The sequence below is a fragment of the Misgurnus anguillicaudatus genome, chromosome 2 (assembly GCF_027580225.2).
Source record: "Misgurnus anguillicaudatus chromosome 2, ASM2758022v2, whole genome shotgun sequence".
Taxonomy (NCBI): domain Eukaryota; kingdom Metazoa; phylum Chordata; class Actinopteri; order Cypriniformes; family Cobitidae; genus Misgurnus; species Misgurnus anguillicaudatus.
This window is the reverse complement of record NC_073338.2, coordinates 26,189,629-26,209,340: the sequence shown is the minus strand read 5'-3', so window position 1 is coordinate 26,209,340 and position 19,712 is coordinate 26,189,629. Positions and strand designations below refer to the sequence as shown.

The 19,712-nt window shown below is 37.8% G+C and overlaps 1 protein-coding gene across 1 annotated transcript in view; it reads left to right on the top strand.

Moving 5' to 3' along the window:
• The first annotated feature begins 13,706 nt into the window (after positions 1-13,706).
• grin3ba (glutamate receptor, ionotropic, N-methyl-D-aspartate 3Ba) overlaps positions 13,707-19,712 on the top strand; it is a 60,202-nt gene continuing 54,196 nt past the window's right edge. Inside the window, exon 1 of the mRNA XM_055202150.2 lies at positions 13,707-14,277. Within this exon, the coding sequence (XP_055058125.2) occupies positions 13,825-14,277 (453 nt within the window). The 5' untranslated portion in view covers positions 13,707-13,824. The remainder of the gene's footprint in view (positions 14,278-19,712) is intronic.

The window sequence follows — 19,712 nt, the reverse complement described above, 5'->3', positions numbered from 1 at the left end:
AAAAAACACATTATTTTTTCACATACCGTACATTTTTGTGAATCGGACCATACAGTAGGTGCTCTTTAAGTGTACGGGAAGGACTGGCGTATCATATGCATGCAAAATTGCAATTTGGCATATGTATTGCACACGTTTTTCACATTTCGTGCTATTTATACGCATCTACATGAGACTGGGAAGCAGGAGGCATAGGATGCAAAGCCCAAACATGAATGCAAAATATTAAAATTATTCAAAATGTATTTACCTTTCATATGCTGTAGCTCAGGCATGTAATGGAAGCCACATAGAGCTGGTCCTTTTTAGTAAAATAACCAATCAGAATGCGTATTCAAACGAGGCAGCATAATTTGCATATCCAAAACGCCCTAAAGAGCAAATGAGATATAAATAACCTATCTATGAAAATAGCCAACCATTATCAGCAATGACCTTTACAGCCAATTAGCTCTCAGTATCTTTCAACTGTCTCATGAAGCTTCAAGTTTGGAGAAACTTTATAATATACCCAAAACATAGAGAAGAAATCTAAATTGAATCGTATTAAACACAAATGTAAGAATAAATAACATGAACATGTGTACATCTGCCAAAATGAAGGATCATTGCCTTTAGATGGAATCTTGCGGCACCATTCATTTATTATATTGACATTGTGGTGGTGATTTCAAAGACTAAAGCATCATTAATTATCATGACTGGGATGTATGGCATATTACTATTAATCTGTATGCCATCTACTGTTTATACTTGCCTAGTGTCTCTTACCAGTTTCATGTTCTTCCGAGTGATACAGTTGTTTCTTTCCCCTTGCTTTAATAGAGTCCTGAGCTTCAAGTCATCTATCAAAAGTTTTATGCTTCCCATAAAATTACTACTTAAGTTCTCGGAGGCCATTTTACTACCTGCATTTGAATGAGAGAGAGTGGTGTGATAAACATGAAAGTAGAGAGAACGACACCCGTTACCCCGATGAGCGAGCTGACTAGCAGTGCCAGGGTTTTGCATTTTTCACACAAATTTTGTCTGCGTATTAAAAAGTCACAAAACAGAGTGTGTAAAATTATACGATGCTTGTGAATTAAGTGTAAATTAAATGGACTGACTTCATACAGTCAGGCATGTGAAGTATATGATATTAGGGGGTGTGCCCATCAAAACACCAGACGGACACCAACTGTGGAGCTTGCAATAGTTTTTAGCTGAACGCTTTGGTTGCTATGATACTTCTGCTTTGTTTATCAGTCGTTGAACAATACCCCAGTTGGTTGTTGTGATATTTGTCCCGCCCCTCCTCCACTGTGATTGGACGGCCGATTAGAAGTGACATTGACGAGCTGAGCGTTTCACTTAAAGTTGAAAATTTTTGAACTCTCAGCGCACAGCCAAACGTGAATAAATTGCATAGTTGGACCATAGACTGTAAAAAAGATGGACAACACGATGTCACTTCCTTCCATTGTAATGAATTTAAGCCAAAATGTCTGACCATGGTCGCCGCCATGTTACGTAAAAAGTAAATTTGGAGCCAGAGCATGTGCAGAAGATATCGTCAGTGGAGCCAGAGGGGGAGCCGAGTTATCAAACTTCTGCCCAAATGCTTGCATGCCCAATTCAACCATAACCATTGAACGTCTCGTTTGACTGGCTTTCTAAAATAAGGTAAGTTAAAGGTCACGTTCTTCCTTAACCCATTTTTTAAACCCTAGTTAGTGTGAAATGTTGCTATAATAGCATAAATAATACCTGTAAAATGATAAAGCTCAAGGTTCACTGCTAGGCGATATATTTTCTTTAATAGAATTCCCCTTTCAAAACCTACAACGAACGGCCGGTTTGGACTACAGCCCTCTACTTCCTGCTTTAATGACGTCAGTAAAACGTCTTTTGACTAAACTCCGCCCACAGGAATACATCAGTCGTCAGCTTTGGCTCAAACGGCTCTGCTAAGCTAAACTGCTGTCGAATCAAAATACACTATCAGAACTTATTACATATTTATGAAGGAGGGACTTCATAAAACAAGGAAGACATCAGCCAGTTTTGAGGACAGTGAAAACAGCGCTATAAAGATAAGTAAATTGTGTGAAAAATACCGCGTTTTTTTTACACGTGAAATCTGAACACATGTTATATTGTGCACTGTAAACAATCAAAGCTTCAAAAACACAGAAAGAATGGGACCTTTAAATACAACTCATTTTGTCAGTGTGTAAAATAACACAGAAATCAAAATTAATACTTAGTTTTATCTTCAATCTTTACTCAAAGCTCCGACAATCCACTCAGAGAAGCAGTCAGTCACAAATATCAATCATAATGACACGCCCTGTTTTTAAGGCATCAAATTACCAGCTAAAATGATACTTATTGGAAAAATAAACAATTGAACATATATTAGCGTAATAACAACTACCTTAAAGAACCAAAACCATCTTCCGGGAAATTTTATTGGAATTGTGATTTTTTTTTTTATTTATTTAGAGCCAAGGCCGTTTCGTTTGCATGGAGAGGGCGGGGATTATGACTTGTACTGTAGCCAGCCACCAGGGGGCACTCAAAGAGCCAGCGGCTTCACTTTTCAAGATGTACGAGGCACACCCGAGTTGAACATTTTGTGTTATCTTGCTTCATTTGAGTGTGAAATTCACATCATAAAAATCATTCGCACATGAAATTTTTGTCATTTGCGCATGAAATTTAGGTGCGAATACGCGCAATTTACCAGCTTTTGCTAACTTAATATGCGTATATATCTCAAATTGAGTAAAGAGCATTTTTTACAACTTAACAGATTGTCCAACCTCCTCACTCACTTACTTTCGTACAGCTCCGGGTGTCCACATACAGCGACGATGATTTTTTCCTTCATTGTTGTTAAAGTATATCTGCCTCCACTCACTACGTCGTAATCACGTCACTACTAGAGCAAGCTCCTGATTCACGTTGGGAACATCCGCTAAAAGGAAAACTACACAGGTTAACGAGTGAAGGTCAGGTTAGGGGAGTTAACAAATAATGAATAATTAATGAGGAAACAAGAGGGGCGGGGACAGAGACAAGACACGGAAGCACATAGCCCAAACAACAGGCCATGTGCTACCACACAAAACATGGGTACCACCACAATCCCACCACATGAAACATAAATTACTGTGACAGGCTGGCAGGATCATGACAATGATGTTAACAAATGAAAATTGAATGGTCCTACAAAAAATTTGGATTTAGAAGCTTTACTGAACGTTAAAGTAAATAAAAACAATATTTTGTGTTTTTATGTGCCAATCCACAGCATGCAGCCAAATGATCTTTTGACTTAGATTATTATATTTTTAAATCATATTAAAGCTTAAATTCAAATGATATTGATTGAGTCTTTTACAGCTCACTATAAATCAGTATGTAAAAAGCCAAGAGTATGGACGGAAACAAACAACAAATCCTGGGATTCAGACCAGTAAGTCAGTTCCACATTCCTTTCATGCCCAGCATCAATGAAAAACCATACATAAGGTAAACATTTGGAAATGTGGAGAGGTGGAAAGATTGTCTTGCACATGGACGCTTTCCATTTTCAGTATTATACAGGACCGGCTGAGCGATGCTTGTCACAAAATCTATAGCTCTCCAATTTTCTTTATGCTGCTCCACTACAGCTTGAATACTCCAGCAGTATCTCTTAAACACAGAAGCTACACACCTGAAAAGCATTAAAGCAGACAGCATTCTTTGTTATGAGCTCTTTTCTGGTCTCTCATTAGCCTCTCAATACTCTGTGAAAAAGGCTTGTGTCAGGGTCTGTCAAAGCATATTACTGTTCAGCATTTGGTTTCTGTTTCATACAGATGCATAATGCAGCACGGAGCGTCTCAGTGTGATTTACCAGAAAAAAAGCATCTGACCTCTTTCACAAGAGCCAAGGATAGGAGATGGGGTTATGCAAGGTCGGGTGAGCGGATCAGCGGGCATGACTTGACTGCATCTCCCATGCTAGTGTTCTGCATGAATGCTCGGCCCGTTCTTAACACCTCCACATCTGCAAAAGGTCAGTGACTGCAAATCGTCATATGAAGGGCAGGGGAATCAGAGTTGTTGCATGAAGACGGCCTTCAAGTTGTGATGCATGAGCCGCGTAAAGGATCAATGGATCTGCCCCTTTTAATCATTCAGGTTGGGTAATGAAATGCTTAATGGGCTAATCATCTCAAAAGCTACATATGCTTTGGATCTTGATGAGACCACTGAGGAATGCCCTATTAGAGGGAATGAAGAGGAGTGAGGTTAAGTTTGAAGGATCAGTGGAATTTTAAGATTCGTGTACTACGGTGATATGTTTTCATGGATTACCTCTGAATCTGAAGCACACCGATATGAATCAGAGCTGGATGAATCATTTCAAAATGTAAAAATACGTAATGTAAAAATATGCATTATCTGTTAATTTGCTTTTAAATAAAGTCTTTAAGAAAGGCAACGTGGGAAATAAAGACTATGGTGTTAATGGTTTCTTTACAGTCTTGTCGATGTTATGGCCTAGACGCGCCTCATTTTAAAGGTTGTCATAAAAAGTTTTTGAATAGTGTAATTAAAAACAACAACTAGAACCCTTGTGTGGTGTATTTTGTTATGGCCTTTTTATACGAGTTAAAATACTTTAAGAGGGTTTTAATCTCCCTCAAAGGTGTAAAATAACCTTGCTCTGTATGGGTAACTCACTTAATTCTAAAACAGTAAATCATGAATACTGTTTATAACTATAATTTTGGATCTATTTAAACCTCTAATAGGCTTGGTTGTTGAGACCAATTTGAAAATGGTCTCGTACACACTGCAAACTTTCGGGAGTGACAACCGCATTTTAACCGCATTAAAATGCGGGAGTGAATCCCCTAAGTGTTCATTTCATGTCTGTACGGAACAAGACTCACTCCCGAAAATGTGATAATTGACACAGAAATAACCATAGCAACGTTTGACCAAAATAATAACAACATTGTGTTTTGCAATAAACCTCCATCTTGGCGTTGTGTATTTTACGCTTTTGTGAGGCTGCTTCACAGCGCGGAGCGCGCGATCTTGCAGTGTTGCCAGGTCCTCGTCTTTTTTGTATGTAAATACCGTTTTGGTGCTTAACCGTTTATGGCTTTTTGGCTCATGAAGCGATCAAGTTTTTGGTGTTAATAAAGTGTGAGGGTGCGGGTCCCAATATTTTGATCTTTGAGCATTTAGATTTATTTCGGTTTATTATTGGATGTTTCTTGTTCGCTGTTTTTTTAGTGCAAGATCTAGCAACACTATACAGCAAATGCTTGTGCCTCTGTCATTTTCTGAACCGCGCATACAGAAGACTTTTTCCTCTTCTAAGCATTTATTTTTCAGAAGAGAGACCTGTCCTGTTTATGATGAACGTTAAACACTTGATTAACAACTAGTTGTTCACTTCGTTATGTACACACTAAGCAGAGTTTCTGTCACTACCTGCATTTTGCGGAAGTTAATTCGGTTGTAGAATGCGGTTGTGAGTCCGTAAATTACTGAACTGTGTAGAACAGGATTAAGCATTAAAAGGTGAAGTGACAACCGAATTAATATGCAGTGTGTACGGGACCATGATTTTGATTTATGCTTTAAATCTGATTCAATATTAATTTAGCTATGAATACTTCTTTAAAGTCACAATGAAAATGAAATAGGCTTTATGCCCAGCTGGACTACTTCCTGAACTTCAGCCAGCTCCTTGTTTCCTGTCTGCCATTATTGGACAAACTGATTAATCCAGGTGTGCCTGACCTCAGTAGTCACAACAACAATAATCAGACACACCTGGATTAGTTTGTCCAATGATGGCAGACAGGAAACAAGGAGCTGGCAAGTTCAGCAAGTAGTGCAGCTGGGCATAAAGCCTATTGAAATAAAAACTTTTTATAAAATATTGTAGTGTTTATATTTTTTTAAATGACTTATCTGTGCGCTTATTTGTTTTAAAATTATAATCTTAATAAAAATGTCAACCTCCTCCTCCTCTTCCACTTTACTTGAAGGGGTGTTCATAAGACTGACATGACACCTTCATAATCATGACATGACACGTTTCATGAACATGAAGGACATTTTATGACAACTGGCATTAAGTGTCATTTGTTCAATTATGTCGTTTTTAATGCAAAGATGATATTGTTTGAGATGTCTTTGTTATGACATCTTGACATAAACCAATATAACTTGTCATAAATCTGTCATAAACATGACATAGGTAATTATCAAACTTTAGAAACTACCTAGCTTTATAGGTTAACATTACATTAAACTGTCATTTAAATATCATAAATTGTTAATACTCTGTCAAATAGTTTTATAACAGCATCATGAATAATTTTCTTGACCTCATCTATGTTGGTACAAATTGAACTTTGCGTTAAAATGTCAATAATTGTTAATACTATGTCAAATAATTTGTACGTCAAATTATATTTGTACCAGTGCACTGTAGTTGAAACTGTTATAAAACTATTTGACAGAGTATAAAACAGAGTATAGACATTTTAAAGACAAATTTAATTTGTATCACTGGTAAAAAGTGGTAAGTTATGTTGTCTTGATAATGTCAAGTTGTCATGACAAGTTAAGGCCAGTTCACACTGGTCAGACAACTACCAACTCCAACAGACACCAACAGATACCAACAGACAACCACATTCTAAAGTCTCATTTACTTTCATCCAACAACTGCCAACAGGGGTTTCACACTGGTCAGACAGACTCCAACAGACACGTCTGTTGGAGTCTGTCTGACCAGTGTGAAGTGGCCTTTATAGTGTACAGGTATTGGTTAAAGTCAAGTAGTCATAACAAAGACATCTCACGCAATGTCATCTTTGCATTAAAATGACATAATTTTACAAATGACCCTTAAGGACAGTTGTCATAAACGTGCATAAAATCTCCTTCATGTTCTTGAAACGTGTCATGTCATGATTATAAAGGTGTCATGTCTTATGAACACCCCTTCAAGTAAAGTGTTACCAAATTTTATTTTGCAATTGAATCTACATTTAAATATAAATGCTGGTTATTGATATTGGACAGAATCACTGCTGGGTTAAAAATGACCCAATTCTGAGTTATTTGAACCAAATTGCTGAATTGTTGTTACTCAATCATTGGTTAAAAAAAACCCAGCGATTAAGTTAAAACAACCCAGAATTGTGGGTCATTTTTAACCCAGCAGTGCTTCTGTCCAATATTGATCCAGCCTTGAGTTAAAAACAACCCAGAACTTTTAAGAGTTAGGTGAAAGTGTTCAATAATGTTTAATTAGTTTTTACTTTGGGTAACAACAACAAATTATACTAACAAGAAATATGCACATGTAGTGCACACTGGATAATACAAACTTGTTTACATTGTAAATTTTAAAGTCATGGATAATCACTGAAGTAACAACTATAGGTACAGTAACAGTCAGCTAACACAGTGGTTATGTGGAGTGACGGTACAGATGACTAAATGGTATCTCTGTAATAATTATCATTGATTGGGAAAACAGGTCTTCTGCTTTAACATTGTCCATGTGGTAGGGTAATTGTAAGAAAATCAATGGCTTTTTTCAGCTTACAGGACTCATACAGGGGCCCTTACAGAGAAAACAAGGAAAAAGAAAAAATCAGCAGGATTTCAAATGATAGTGGCTGGAAAACTGGTATGTGCCCACTGGGGAGCAAAATGTGAGTGTGCAACGTATGGAGGTGCTCTGCATGTTTCCTATGAAGGGAAATAATCAAGAGGGCCCCCTAAAGCTTTTGTAGCATAACCCCCTGCAAATGAGTTTTCACCCTTAGATACACATATATACATACAGACACACATTTTTCCAAATATACACCAAGTTGTGAGGGCATAGCCTTATCTAAACTATGGCAAAAAATAAATGCAGCTCAGCAATACTGTTTTGCCCAGCGGCAGTGTAAGATTTATGGATTTACATCTGTGTGCATGTGCTAGAATACAGTATTCCTTGAAATACAGAACCTTAGTCCTCATCAAAATTTCATGCATGGACTGAAACTTATGTTTCGGGAAAACGTCAAGCTGAGAACGAGATTTTCCATAAAAATCAAGGTCGGATTACACTATTTTAAGTACAGACCTTCAATGCTGTTCTGTTTTTTGTACTTATACAGTGTGGCCCACAGTATACTTTTTATTACAAAATATTTTTCAGCTAAACAATTTGGCTGAATTTTTTTGTTTGTTTTGTTTTTGGTACTGTACAGTATGTGGACTTTCTGCTTAATGACAGCATGCACTCAAGCTAACCCAGACAAAACCTGATGATCCATGTTATCCCAGCATGATTCAATAACGTTCCAGAGAGCATCTTGTGTGCTTCAATGAAAGCAAGAAAAAATTGATCTTTTGATAAAGTTAACATTTGCTTACATTTGATTAATTAAAGTCTCTAGCCAGATATTAAATGTGTTCTGAGTTTGACACACAACAGAAAAATGTGTTATTAACCACCCAACCAAATTGAAATGATGGAAAAGAATGGCAAGTAAATAAAATACGTTCAAAATCTTGGAAAAATAAGCTGCATTCTCTGCCCTCATGCGGTGTGGCGTGTCCCCCGTCATTGCTGAAACCACGTCCGTCCACGTGCTTAAAAGTTGCCATCTCTATCAACTTTCAAATACCGCTACAACCTGAATGGATGCTTGCGATTGTGTTAGGTGCGGGGCCATGCGCTCTGGGCCAAGTGGGTGACTGCAGCCACCATTTTAAGCCAGCCTAAAAAATCTGTTTAACGTTCTAACTCTGCAATTCATTACTACATAATTTACAGTCTTTTTGGCATGTTTCAGCAATACATTTCTAATAGTTACACAATGTCTGGGTTATTTTTGACCCATAATGGATAAATATTGGACAGAACACACCTCTGGGTTAAAATTGACCCAATGCAGGGTTGTTTTATCTGCTGGGTTATTATAGCCACCCGATGGTTGCATAACATCAACCCAGCAGAGGGTCATTTTTAACCCAGCATGTGTTCTGTCCAATATTTACCCATTAGGGGTCAAAAAAATTTTAGGGTGTATAATGTGTTTAGAAATATTTTTTTAAGATTGACTTTACAGGGACTTTAATAGAAATAATGCATATTGCAAATAATAATGCAAATAATTTGATATTATTTTGCACGCACATCACAACTTTTCTTTCTTTGAAAATTGACATATTATGAAAATCTGACTTTTTCATGTTTAAAGGGACATTTCACTTTTTTAAATTTTAAAATTCCAGCTCCCTTAGAGTTAAACATTTGATTCCTACCATTTTGGAATCCATTCAGCTGATATCCGGGTCTGGCACTAGCACTTTTAGCATAGCTTAGCACAATCCATTGAATCTGATTAGACCATTAGCATCGCAATAAAAAATAACAAATGAGTTAAAAACTTGACTCTTCTGTATAGTTACATCATGTACTAAGACTGACAGAAAATTAAAAGTTGTGATTTTCTAGGCAGATATGGTAGGAACTATACTCTCATTCTGCCGTAATAATCAAGGACTTTGCTGATTTAACATGGCTGCAGCAGGCGTAGTGATATTACGCACTGCCTGAAAATAGTCCCCTGCCATTGAAAGTAACTATTCGAAACTCTTTGGTTATTTTTTAGCGTGATGCTTATGGTCTAATCAGATTTAATGGATTGTGCTAAGCTATGCTAAAAGTGCAAGCGCCAGACCCGGAGATCAGCTGAATGGATTCCAAAACGGTAAGAATCAAATGTTTAAAGGTGCAGTGTGTACATTTTAGCGGCATCTAGTGGTGAGGTTGTGTATTGCAACCAACAGCTCAGTACACTGCTCACCCCTTGCTTTTGAAACACAAAGAGAAGCTACAGTAGCCGCCACCAGACAAACATGTCATTGTCTGAGACTTCTGTAGAAACATGGCGGCCCAAAATGGCAACTTCCATGTAAGGGGACCCCCGGTGTATGTAGATAAAAACACCTCATTCTAAGGTAATAAACACATAACGGTTCATTATGAAAGGTCTTTATACACCCCTGATAATATAGTTTTGTAGATTATTTAGCATTTCTGTCAAGAAATCTCTCTAGAAATTACACACTGCACCTTTAACTCTAGGGCAGCTGGAAATTAGCTGAATAATTGACAACACAATTATTTGAATAATTGACAACACAGTTGAGTTTCAATTTCAACAAACCACCGTTATTGTGTTTACATTCCATCAGATGATTTGCATTTAAAAGGACACACCTAAATCTGGCACATTATTGCTCACACCTATAAAGTGGCAAATCTGTGGGGTATATTTCACATAAGTATACTCTGAGGAAACCAAAGATTTATTTTACATCTTAAAAAAGTCTTGTGAAATGTCCATTTTAAATGGTCAAATGATTGTTTTTTTAGTGTTGAAAGTTTTCACTGTATATTGCAGTCCTGCTCTGTCAGATAAAATAGTCCCAAGCTGTCACTGGGGCAGTAAAACTATCCTAGTAGGTACCATTTGAACCAATAAGTATCTCTGAGGCACTAATATAAACCCTAGCTAGGGACCATTTTTAACCTTTTTCTGAGAGTATACGTACAACAAATCAAGTAAAAGTGTTGTGTCTGTTGGTTAGTGCATTGTCTACTCATTTTGGAGAATAACCGTTACACTGCGACAATATACCTTAATATGTGGTAAAGTTAATTAACCACATGAAACTCATTACGTTTTTATCAGAATCACGTTTGCTCATTGTAATAGAGCAGAGTGGGGTTATGGACCCAGTTTGACCAAATTAAATGAGGTTTCATATAGATACCCTCCTGCGGTGAACTGCATTCTGACCCTTTTTAATTTGAAGTCGAAAATTAACTCACAGTTTCCACGTTCTCTTCATCTAAGACACAAGTTAGAGGAGGAATAAAGTTCACAATGTTCCCATTTTCACAGAGCCAATCGTTTGCAACGTTTTGCAAGGCTTTTCAGAAGCAGGAAAAATAGCTTCTTTTTGGCACAGTATAAGAAAAGGCTACTGCCTCCAGCAAAGTATCTTGTAATATATGAGTACATAGCACTTCAGATTTTAATAGAATTATCCATTTTAACTTCCTTCCTCTTGCTCGGCGCCTTCCGATGGTTCATCACATCTAGTGTGCTGCTGTCTAGAGTGCACAAAAGATTGTGCTGAAATTAGTCAAGTAAGATGTGCTGAGAATGTTGATGTCGCAGAATGATACTCAAAAGCAGAGCTCTTCTGCACAAGGTTTTCAATAGACAACTGCGGTAGATTGTGAAGAGCTGCAACCTGCACTTACAGAAGCATCAGAGATGCCGCATTTATCCGTGGGGTAATTGCACGTCTTCCCTTCGATAGCTTTTACGAGTGAAGATTCAATTACAAAAAATTCCTCGACTCAACTGTTGCATTTCAAACAGAGTAAATGCTGGACTGTCTAATGTATGTGCATTTCACAATAACTAAACTGAAGTCACAGCAGGGATGCTGAGGGGGGATTAACTATATGGATTCTCACATCTGGTAAATATGGTGGGTGTAATCCCTCAAATATAAATGTGTTTTTTAATTGGCTTTCTGATTAAAGTGTAATCCATTTTTATACATTGAATCTAGTTGAATGTGATGGACTATGAGGAGTTTCCAGTCCCGGGAGCCAACTAAATTAAACTCAAAGGGACGTATATGAAAATGAATTCACGCTGCATGAGTGAATAAGAGACGGCGACATACGTATGAAAGTCGACCATGATGGTCTACGTGTCACGATAGAACAGTTGCGTAGGCGCCTCGTGAAATTTTGATTCATCCCTAAATCACCCGCATATCCCAAATATTGAGACGTGTGGGTCTGTATGCACCCAAGCTGAAACAACAATCACGCATGCATCACTTGTTCCATGTTAGTCTCTAGTTCAGACAGACAGCATAGTTCAAAACCATTAAGTGGAATTGGAAGCAAACTGAGCGAATGGCTTTGGTGACATCATTCAGGCAAAAGGTTAGCACAAGAACAGAGAAATGTAATACTTGATTTGTTCCCATAATGGATGACATGTTTTGAGCTATAGACTAAAGTGTTACCTATATAGGACATAAAACCTGTCAGGGCATGCACTTTGTTACCCAAGTTTTGACATGGATCATATGCTTTTTTCTGTAAGTGTTCTCTAATCTTCTAATTAGTCTTTGGTGTTACTACTATTACCAGCAAATGGATTTGTGGGTGCAAAGTGCAATGTTTTCAAAAACGCACACATAATTGCTTCAAAAAAGAAATTCAAGTCAAGCAGTGCTAATATGTTTCTTGTCAGACAAGAAAATAATCAGTTAGATGGAAGAAAAAAAACAACACTAGATTATTAATATTTTCTTAAAGTAAAAATAATTTTGAATAAACACAACACCTGTACATGTGTATGTGTTTGTGTATTTTGATAGGAGGGAAAACTCATTTTAGATGTATTTTTGTTTCTTACCTCATAAAATACCCTAGGGTGTGCTGACTTGTTATTGCAAATGTGCACCAGGCATCATTTTCTGAATGTAATCAGCCCTTAGTTCCCAATAATAATTGGGCAAGCTAAGATTGTGTAATGAACACTTACACATACATTATATGTTTATTTACTCAAGGAGAAAATGTATTGCAACATGTATTTATAAGAAACAATTTCTTAAAAAAATATTGTCATTTAGATTTAAAACAGATGCATGCATGCATATGCAGGTAGTGTTTATGGAATCTGAATGCAATGTTAAGGAAGGCTTGGGATGTTATTATTAATAGCTTGAAATACACACTAATGATATCGCTTCATCACAAGGATTTTTTTATTGAGCTGTTGTTACACCTTGCATTTAATTTTTGCTCTCCAAAAGAGTGACAAGTTAATAATGCTGTTCAAACGCAAACAAAAGCCACCGTAAATTAATTTCCCCTAAACAGTGAATTCCTGTTTCCATGCAATTATTTTTTAATTAAACGCTTTATGAATGGGCATTGTTCTTGAACTATTCCAGAGCCCCTGAATTCACGAGGCAATTACGTCCTCAGTCACCTCTTTATCTCTTCCTAAGGCTTCCCTGAAATTATAAACTGTAAAATATTTACCTTGGCGGTCACTAGTCTGTAGGGAATTGTGCACCTATCCTATGATTAACTAACCATCTAAGATTTAAAGATATTATTATAATTTTTCATACTAATTTTGATTTGAAGATATTATGCTAATGTTTCATACTGTACTGTAGTGACCTTTGGGAATATTTTTTTATCATAATATGATATTCTTCTATCACACTCCTAAAAAGGGTTCTTTACCACAGAAGAACCATTTTTGGTTCCCCAAAAACCTTTTTGGAAACATATTCTTTCCTACATTTCATGTACCTTTCTCCACCAAAAGGAACCTTTGTGCAACAATGAAAGGTTTTGTGGGTATTAAAGGTTCTTTAAACATACAGCTCGCCAAGGAACCTTTTTAGGAATCTTAAGAGCGCAGCCAACAGTTAAAGTATTTCCCAGTCCGATACAACACAGCTGTTCTCCGACCAGCTCAGTGATGCTGAGACAATCTCAAGTGGCACAACACCTCCCTTCACGGCGCGCACGCCAACTCTCCATCCACACTTGGAGTAGATGTCATCTATGCAACACCGAGGCTACATCAGCGCGCACGCAGAACCCTTAAGGACAGAAAAAATTGGACAAGAATAGAGCGATGCCATCTTGTGACGAGACCTCAACCCAGTTGCGAAAGGAGCAGGATGAATTTAGTGCTCTCCAGATTTTTGGCATACCTTCACGTCGGGCTCCAAGTCGCTCTCCACTTGTGTATTTACCCGTGTCATCTGCATCCCCAGCCCTGTCACATCTTGGCACGCATTGGGCACACGGTGCGTTTGGGTGCGCTCCTGCCGACCCGCCAGCAATCCCGGATACAGGGCGCACTAAACCGCGCCCTGGTCCACCTCCGGCAAAGTGGAAACAACTTCTTACCCTACAATCTGAGCTTGGAGGTATTGTCCCGAGAACCGCTGAATGGAGACCCGGAGTCCATGTTCAGGTGCGTGTGTCAGGATATCGTTGTGCAAGGAGTCTCCGCTGTGCTCGCGTTCCCACAGAGCCACGACGAGCTCGTGCAAGTGGAGTTTATGTCCTCGTTTTTGGAAATACCTTTCATCAGTATCATTGAGCAGGGGGAACCTCTTAAGACTCAGGTAAGCTACTCATTTTTTCGTCTCATAAAGAAGTGCCGAAATCTTTAGTTTTCTAACAGAGCGAGCTTTGGATTTTGGGAAAACGCGCTGTTACGCACGCGTCGCGATGTACTTTTTTTGTATATACATATTTGTTTATTTTATTACATGCATTAACTGCTAAAACTGTCATGTGTTAACGAATCGTGTCAACATAATTCCGTGAACGAAGTAAGCGCGTAATGGTACAGAAAATAGGCAAAAAGCTGGCAGTTGTACCAACCCCTGAACATATGTTAATGTAAGAGAGAGAGAGGCAGGCAAAAAGAGTTTAGGCTCTCTAAAAGTTAAAACTGTCAGGTTTATCAGTTTTATCCTAGCTTTTGAATGAGGTGAAAGGCAGAGTGTGTTCCACTGGGACAATCTGAAGACTGTTTAGGGCTCAGGGTTAAGATGTGTGGACCCTCATTAGTATTCTAAGCAGCAAACAGAGCGGATGCCAGTCACACCAGTTGTTTCTGTTTGACTCCAGCAGTGCAGCCAGTTATAGTGGTTTCTCTTAGCAGGAGAAGCTCAAAAGATTTCCCTCCCATAAAACTCTTGACAGCATATGGGCACAATGGAACAAAGACTCCGGTTAAGAATGAAGTGTCCAGAACAGCGGGTCAGCGAAGAGACTCGTCCTTTAAAACATTCATTCATAACAGCTTGATTTATTAGACATCTTATAAAGTGTAAGGCACTCTTCTGCATTTACTGCCAGGCTGCTTGAAAGTGCAGCTCGTGTATCGTGTTATTAATGTGAGTCGGAGCGGAAACATAACCAGGTCCATTTGTGTGATTAATGAAAATGATTCACAAAATGTTTGTGATTGCTTCATTTTGACACGGCCCTCAGGAAGTGTACAATCATTAGTGCCTATCTTTTTCAAGACCGAGTCGGGCCTGGCTCGTGGCATCGCTGTGGAGTCATTACATTTCCAAGTTACTTTAACAAATTAAAAGACAGATCTAATGTTATAAATTTTCCTGGCCAGTGTGGAGGACATTCATCAGACGGATTTTCATTTATTTTAGGCAGCAACCCCCGGGATATTGCATAAGACTTTATACAGTCTTCCAAAGTAATATTCTTTATAGTGAATAACTCCCCGTTCGGCCCTTCAAAGAACAACATATCCACGCGCTGGTGTCTTTCGCTGTGCACATAGGTTGAATTTGCAATTACTGTCTGAGAAATTCAATTGAAAATGTTGTTTCTATGATTTTCATTAGTATCTCATAATTTAGTTTGTTTGCAGACCAAATATGCTGGCTTGGCCTGTTTAGTCCGTAAAATTCCTTTGCTAAGCTATATGCTTCAGTGCTTATTAACTTGTTTCCCTTCTATAGAAAGTATTCCTGAACACAAAAGGAAGATTAGCACATGAAAAACTCAATTTGTCCCTTTGAATGAAATTACATTCTAATCCCAGGCCTTTCTCAATTATGCCTCATTGTTAGTTTAGCTCATAACCACTGGGAGAGTTATTAAGCTTAATGAATGTTTAACTTAAGAGGAATGTTTAGACACCGTCCAAATGTTGATTTTTCAGTTAAACCCTTATGTCTTAACATCTAGAGAGTGGAATACGAAAGTGACCTTATTATGTACACCTAAATCAAGACATTGATTTGTGCAGAAGCTATTATTATCTTGTGCATGCCCTTATTATAACATAGCTTGGCCTTTTGCCATCCCATTCTTGACTTGTACTGGAGATGTAACCTTTGGAAGAGTAATGCATTTTTGAAACGTATGCATTGCAATGCATCTCCCCAATAGTTAAAGGAATAGTCCATTTTCTTAAAAGAAAAATCCAGATAATTTACTCACCACCATGTCATCCAAAATGTTGATGTCTTTCTTTGTTGAGTCAAGAAGAAATTATGTTTTTTGAGGAAAACATTTCAGGATTTTTCTCATTTTAATGGACTTTAATGGACACCAACACTTAACACTTAACTCAACACATAACAGTTTTTTTCAACAGAGTTTCAAAGGACTATAAACAATTCCAAACGAGGCATAAGTGTCTTATCTAGCAAAACGATTGTCATTTTTGACAATAAAAATAACAAATATACACTTTTAAAGCACAACTTCTCGTCTAGATCCGGTCCAGCGCGACCTAACGTAAATGCGTAGTGGCGTAGCGAGGTCACATGTTACATATATAAAACGCACATTTGCGGACCATTGTAAACAATAAACTGACACAAAGACATTAATTAGTATCATTTGACATACAACAACGGCGGAACGGTCCTCTTTATCAACACTTGTAAACACTGGGGCGGAGTTTCGCGTTCGTACTCTGTGACCTCTTGACGTGATGACGTATTGCGTGGGGTCATGCTGGCGCATCACGACCGGATCTAGACAAGAATTTTTGCTTTAAAAAGTGTATATTTGTTATTTTTCTTGTCAAAAATGACAATCGTTTTGCTAGATAAGACCCTTATGCCTCGTTTGGGATTGTTTATAGTCCTTTGAAACTCCTTTGAAGAAAACTGTTACGTGTTGAGTTGAGTGTTAAGTGTTGGTGTCCATTAAAATGAGAAAAATCCTGCAATGTTTTCCTCAAAAAACGTGGTTTCTTCTCGACTGAACAAAGAAAGACATCAACATTTTGGATGACATTGTGGTGAGTAAATTATCTGGATTTTTCTTTTAAGAAAATGGAATATTCCTTTAAGGGGACTGTGATAACTGTCTGATCGGATCTTACCACTGTCTTTTAGTTTACATAATTATTATAGTAATTTGTCTATAAAGTGACATTTATATAATGGGTCATAATACTAAATGACATCAATTTGGCTGCTAAAATTTAATTTAGAGGAAACCACATCAGTTGTAGTTCATATATTTATACTCAGAAACATTAACTTCATTGCACTATTCATGCTTTTTAATTGCAGTGCAATGGCATATTACAGCTCTGTATAAATCTGTCTATAGCCAGGTCTGTGTAAATAGTAGAGGTAGACCGATTAAACGGATCCATGCCGATAGTTTTTCAGAGTGCATCCGTTGCTTCATATAATTAAGAAGTAATTAATCTGCTGAATAGATGCTGCATTAACAGAGAAACAGCAGGAACCTAAGTTCTGACATGACAATTAGTAGTCAGTGGCGGCCGGTGACTTCTTTCTCGAGGGCGCACGATGCGAAGCTCGTCACATCATGTATGTGGCCCTTCATGTGTGTGGTTTATCATTTCAAAATATGTGTTCGGCGCGTCAAGTGAACATTTGTGCATCACGTGTCCTGCCAAAATAAGTGCCTGCTGCACATGTGTCTAAAGGGTTTATGATAAAAGAGACGTCCGCGTTTGTCAGATACTTGCTTTATCTCTTGTCTAAACAGTTACACAAAAATACACGCAGAAAAACCCAACCCAAATGTTTAATGTCATGATTATTACTATTGATTTGCATTAGTTTATATCCAGCTGATTACTTTTATCCATGATTTATCCATAGTTTAAGTTAATAACTAGAGCAAGCAAACTGTATGCAGCTGTTGGCTTTGTTAACATATCCAACAAATCAAAATCTGATTTTGGTTCTTTTTTATCATCACTGCAATACATCTTTAATTGTTAAAACAGAAGCAAATAATGTACAAGACTACACTACATTTATGTAATTTACATTTTTCACAGAAATATTTACTTCTATACTTATTAAAGGCGGGGTGCATGATTTTTGAAAAACACTTTGAAAAGGAAGTCTGGCCGACTAGCTACCACAACACACTTGTAGCCAATCAGCAGTAAGGGGTGTGTCTACTAACCGACATCGTTGCCTGGGTTGTGTATGTGTGGTGCGGGTCTATCAAAAGAAGGTCCAGATTCTACTGTGGTAGGGGTGTGTTTGTTTAGGTGATTTCAAATGTCAACATTGGCTTTCAGAGATAATGCATCCCACCTTTAAAGGCGCTCTAAGCGAATTGACGCGTTTTAGACCATAAAACATTTTTTGTTACATACAGCAAACATCTCCTCACTATCTGCTTGCTGCCTGTCCGCTGATCAAACTGTAAAAAACGCGATCTCTGTAGACAGCTCAGGCTCGACAAACGGCAATATCAACATAGTGGCCAAACCTAGCACAACAAAACATAACAAAGTGTTCCAGCCAATAAACGACAAGAAGGATTTGGGGGTGGGGGTTGGGCGCGTTCATGAAAGCACGGACGGGAGAGGGAGGGGGAGTCGTTAGCTAAGCTCCGTTTGTTTGAAAACAGTTCAAACAGGAAGTGACGTCGCACATTATTCGCTTAGAGAGCCTTTAATATAATTCATATATTTTAATTTATACATTTTGCACATTTTTATAGTTCAGTTCTGTTGTTTTATAACCTTTGTTATACATTTCAGCACTGTTTCACTTTTAGTGTTATGTTTTTTTAATCCAGTATCTATTTTAAAAAACTGTCGGTCAATTAATCGATTATTACTATCGGTCGACCTCTAGTAAATAGTCCTTCTGGCATCTGACACTATGATTATTCTGTAAAGCCACTTTGTACATAAAAGTGACTTGACCTCACCAGGCTTTGACAATAACTTAAGTGGCTAGTTGTTTTCCAAAGTTACTAGCCACTCAGCATTTTTCAGGGTTCCCACACCTTAGTTAACTTCAAATCCAAGGACATTTTAAGGACTTTCCAGGTCCAATACCCTCAAATTTAAGGACTAAATGTGGGGAACTCAAACTCCTTTTGAGGGAACTCGTGCTGCGTCACTGCGGTGACACTTTGGGGACACCCCCAGGGGTAAGTGCATCTGAATGTGTATATCAAATTCAACCAATAGTATGGTTTAATGACAAAGACAGGGTGACACGGGAGCCAGGAAGTATATCGCTATCTGAAATATTGCCAAAGATGGCATTACAAAGACGCAGGAAGTATGGTAAGGGAGACGCAGCGTCTCGTTCCCTTTTCAGGGAACAGCAGTTACATACGTAACCTGAGACGTTTTCATGTGTCAAACACAACTATGGAAAAAAGCATTTATATAAGCATTTAAGCGAACAGTTTAGCATGTGTGCTTAAAAAGTCTAGAATTTTTATGATATTATCCTACACTACACAGGGAATAACATGGATTTTTTTCCAGAAAACTTCTTGCATAAATAGATTCAAGAACTTTCAATGACCTGTATCTATGTATGTATATTTTTAAAAACTTCCCAGGGCCTTGAATGTTTTCCCCAGATTCACAAACTTTCAAGGATTTCAAGGACCCTAGGGAACCGTGATTTTTACTGGCCACAATTTTGTTGTTGGTAAAATACAATTTATATGATTAAACGTGACTTTGGCATCTTAAAATGACTTTAATTTGAGTAATTGTACTTAATTTAGCTAGATTAGATGCGGATTGACTTTCAAATGCAGATTG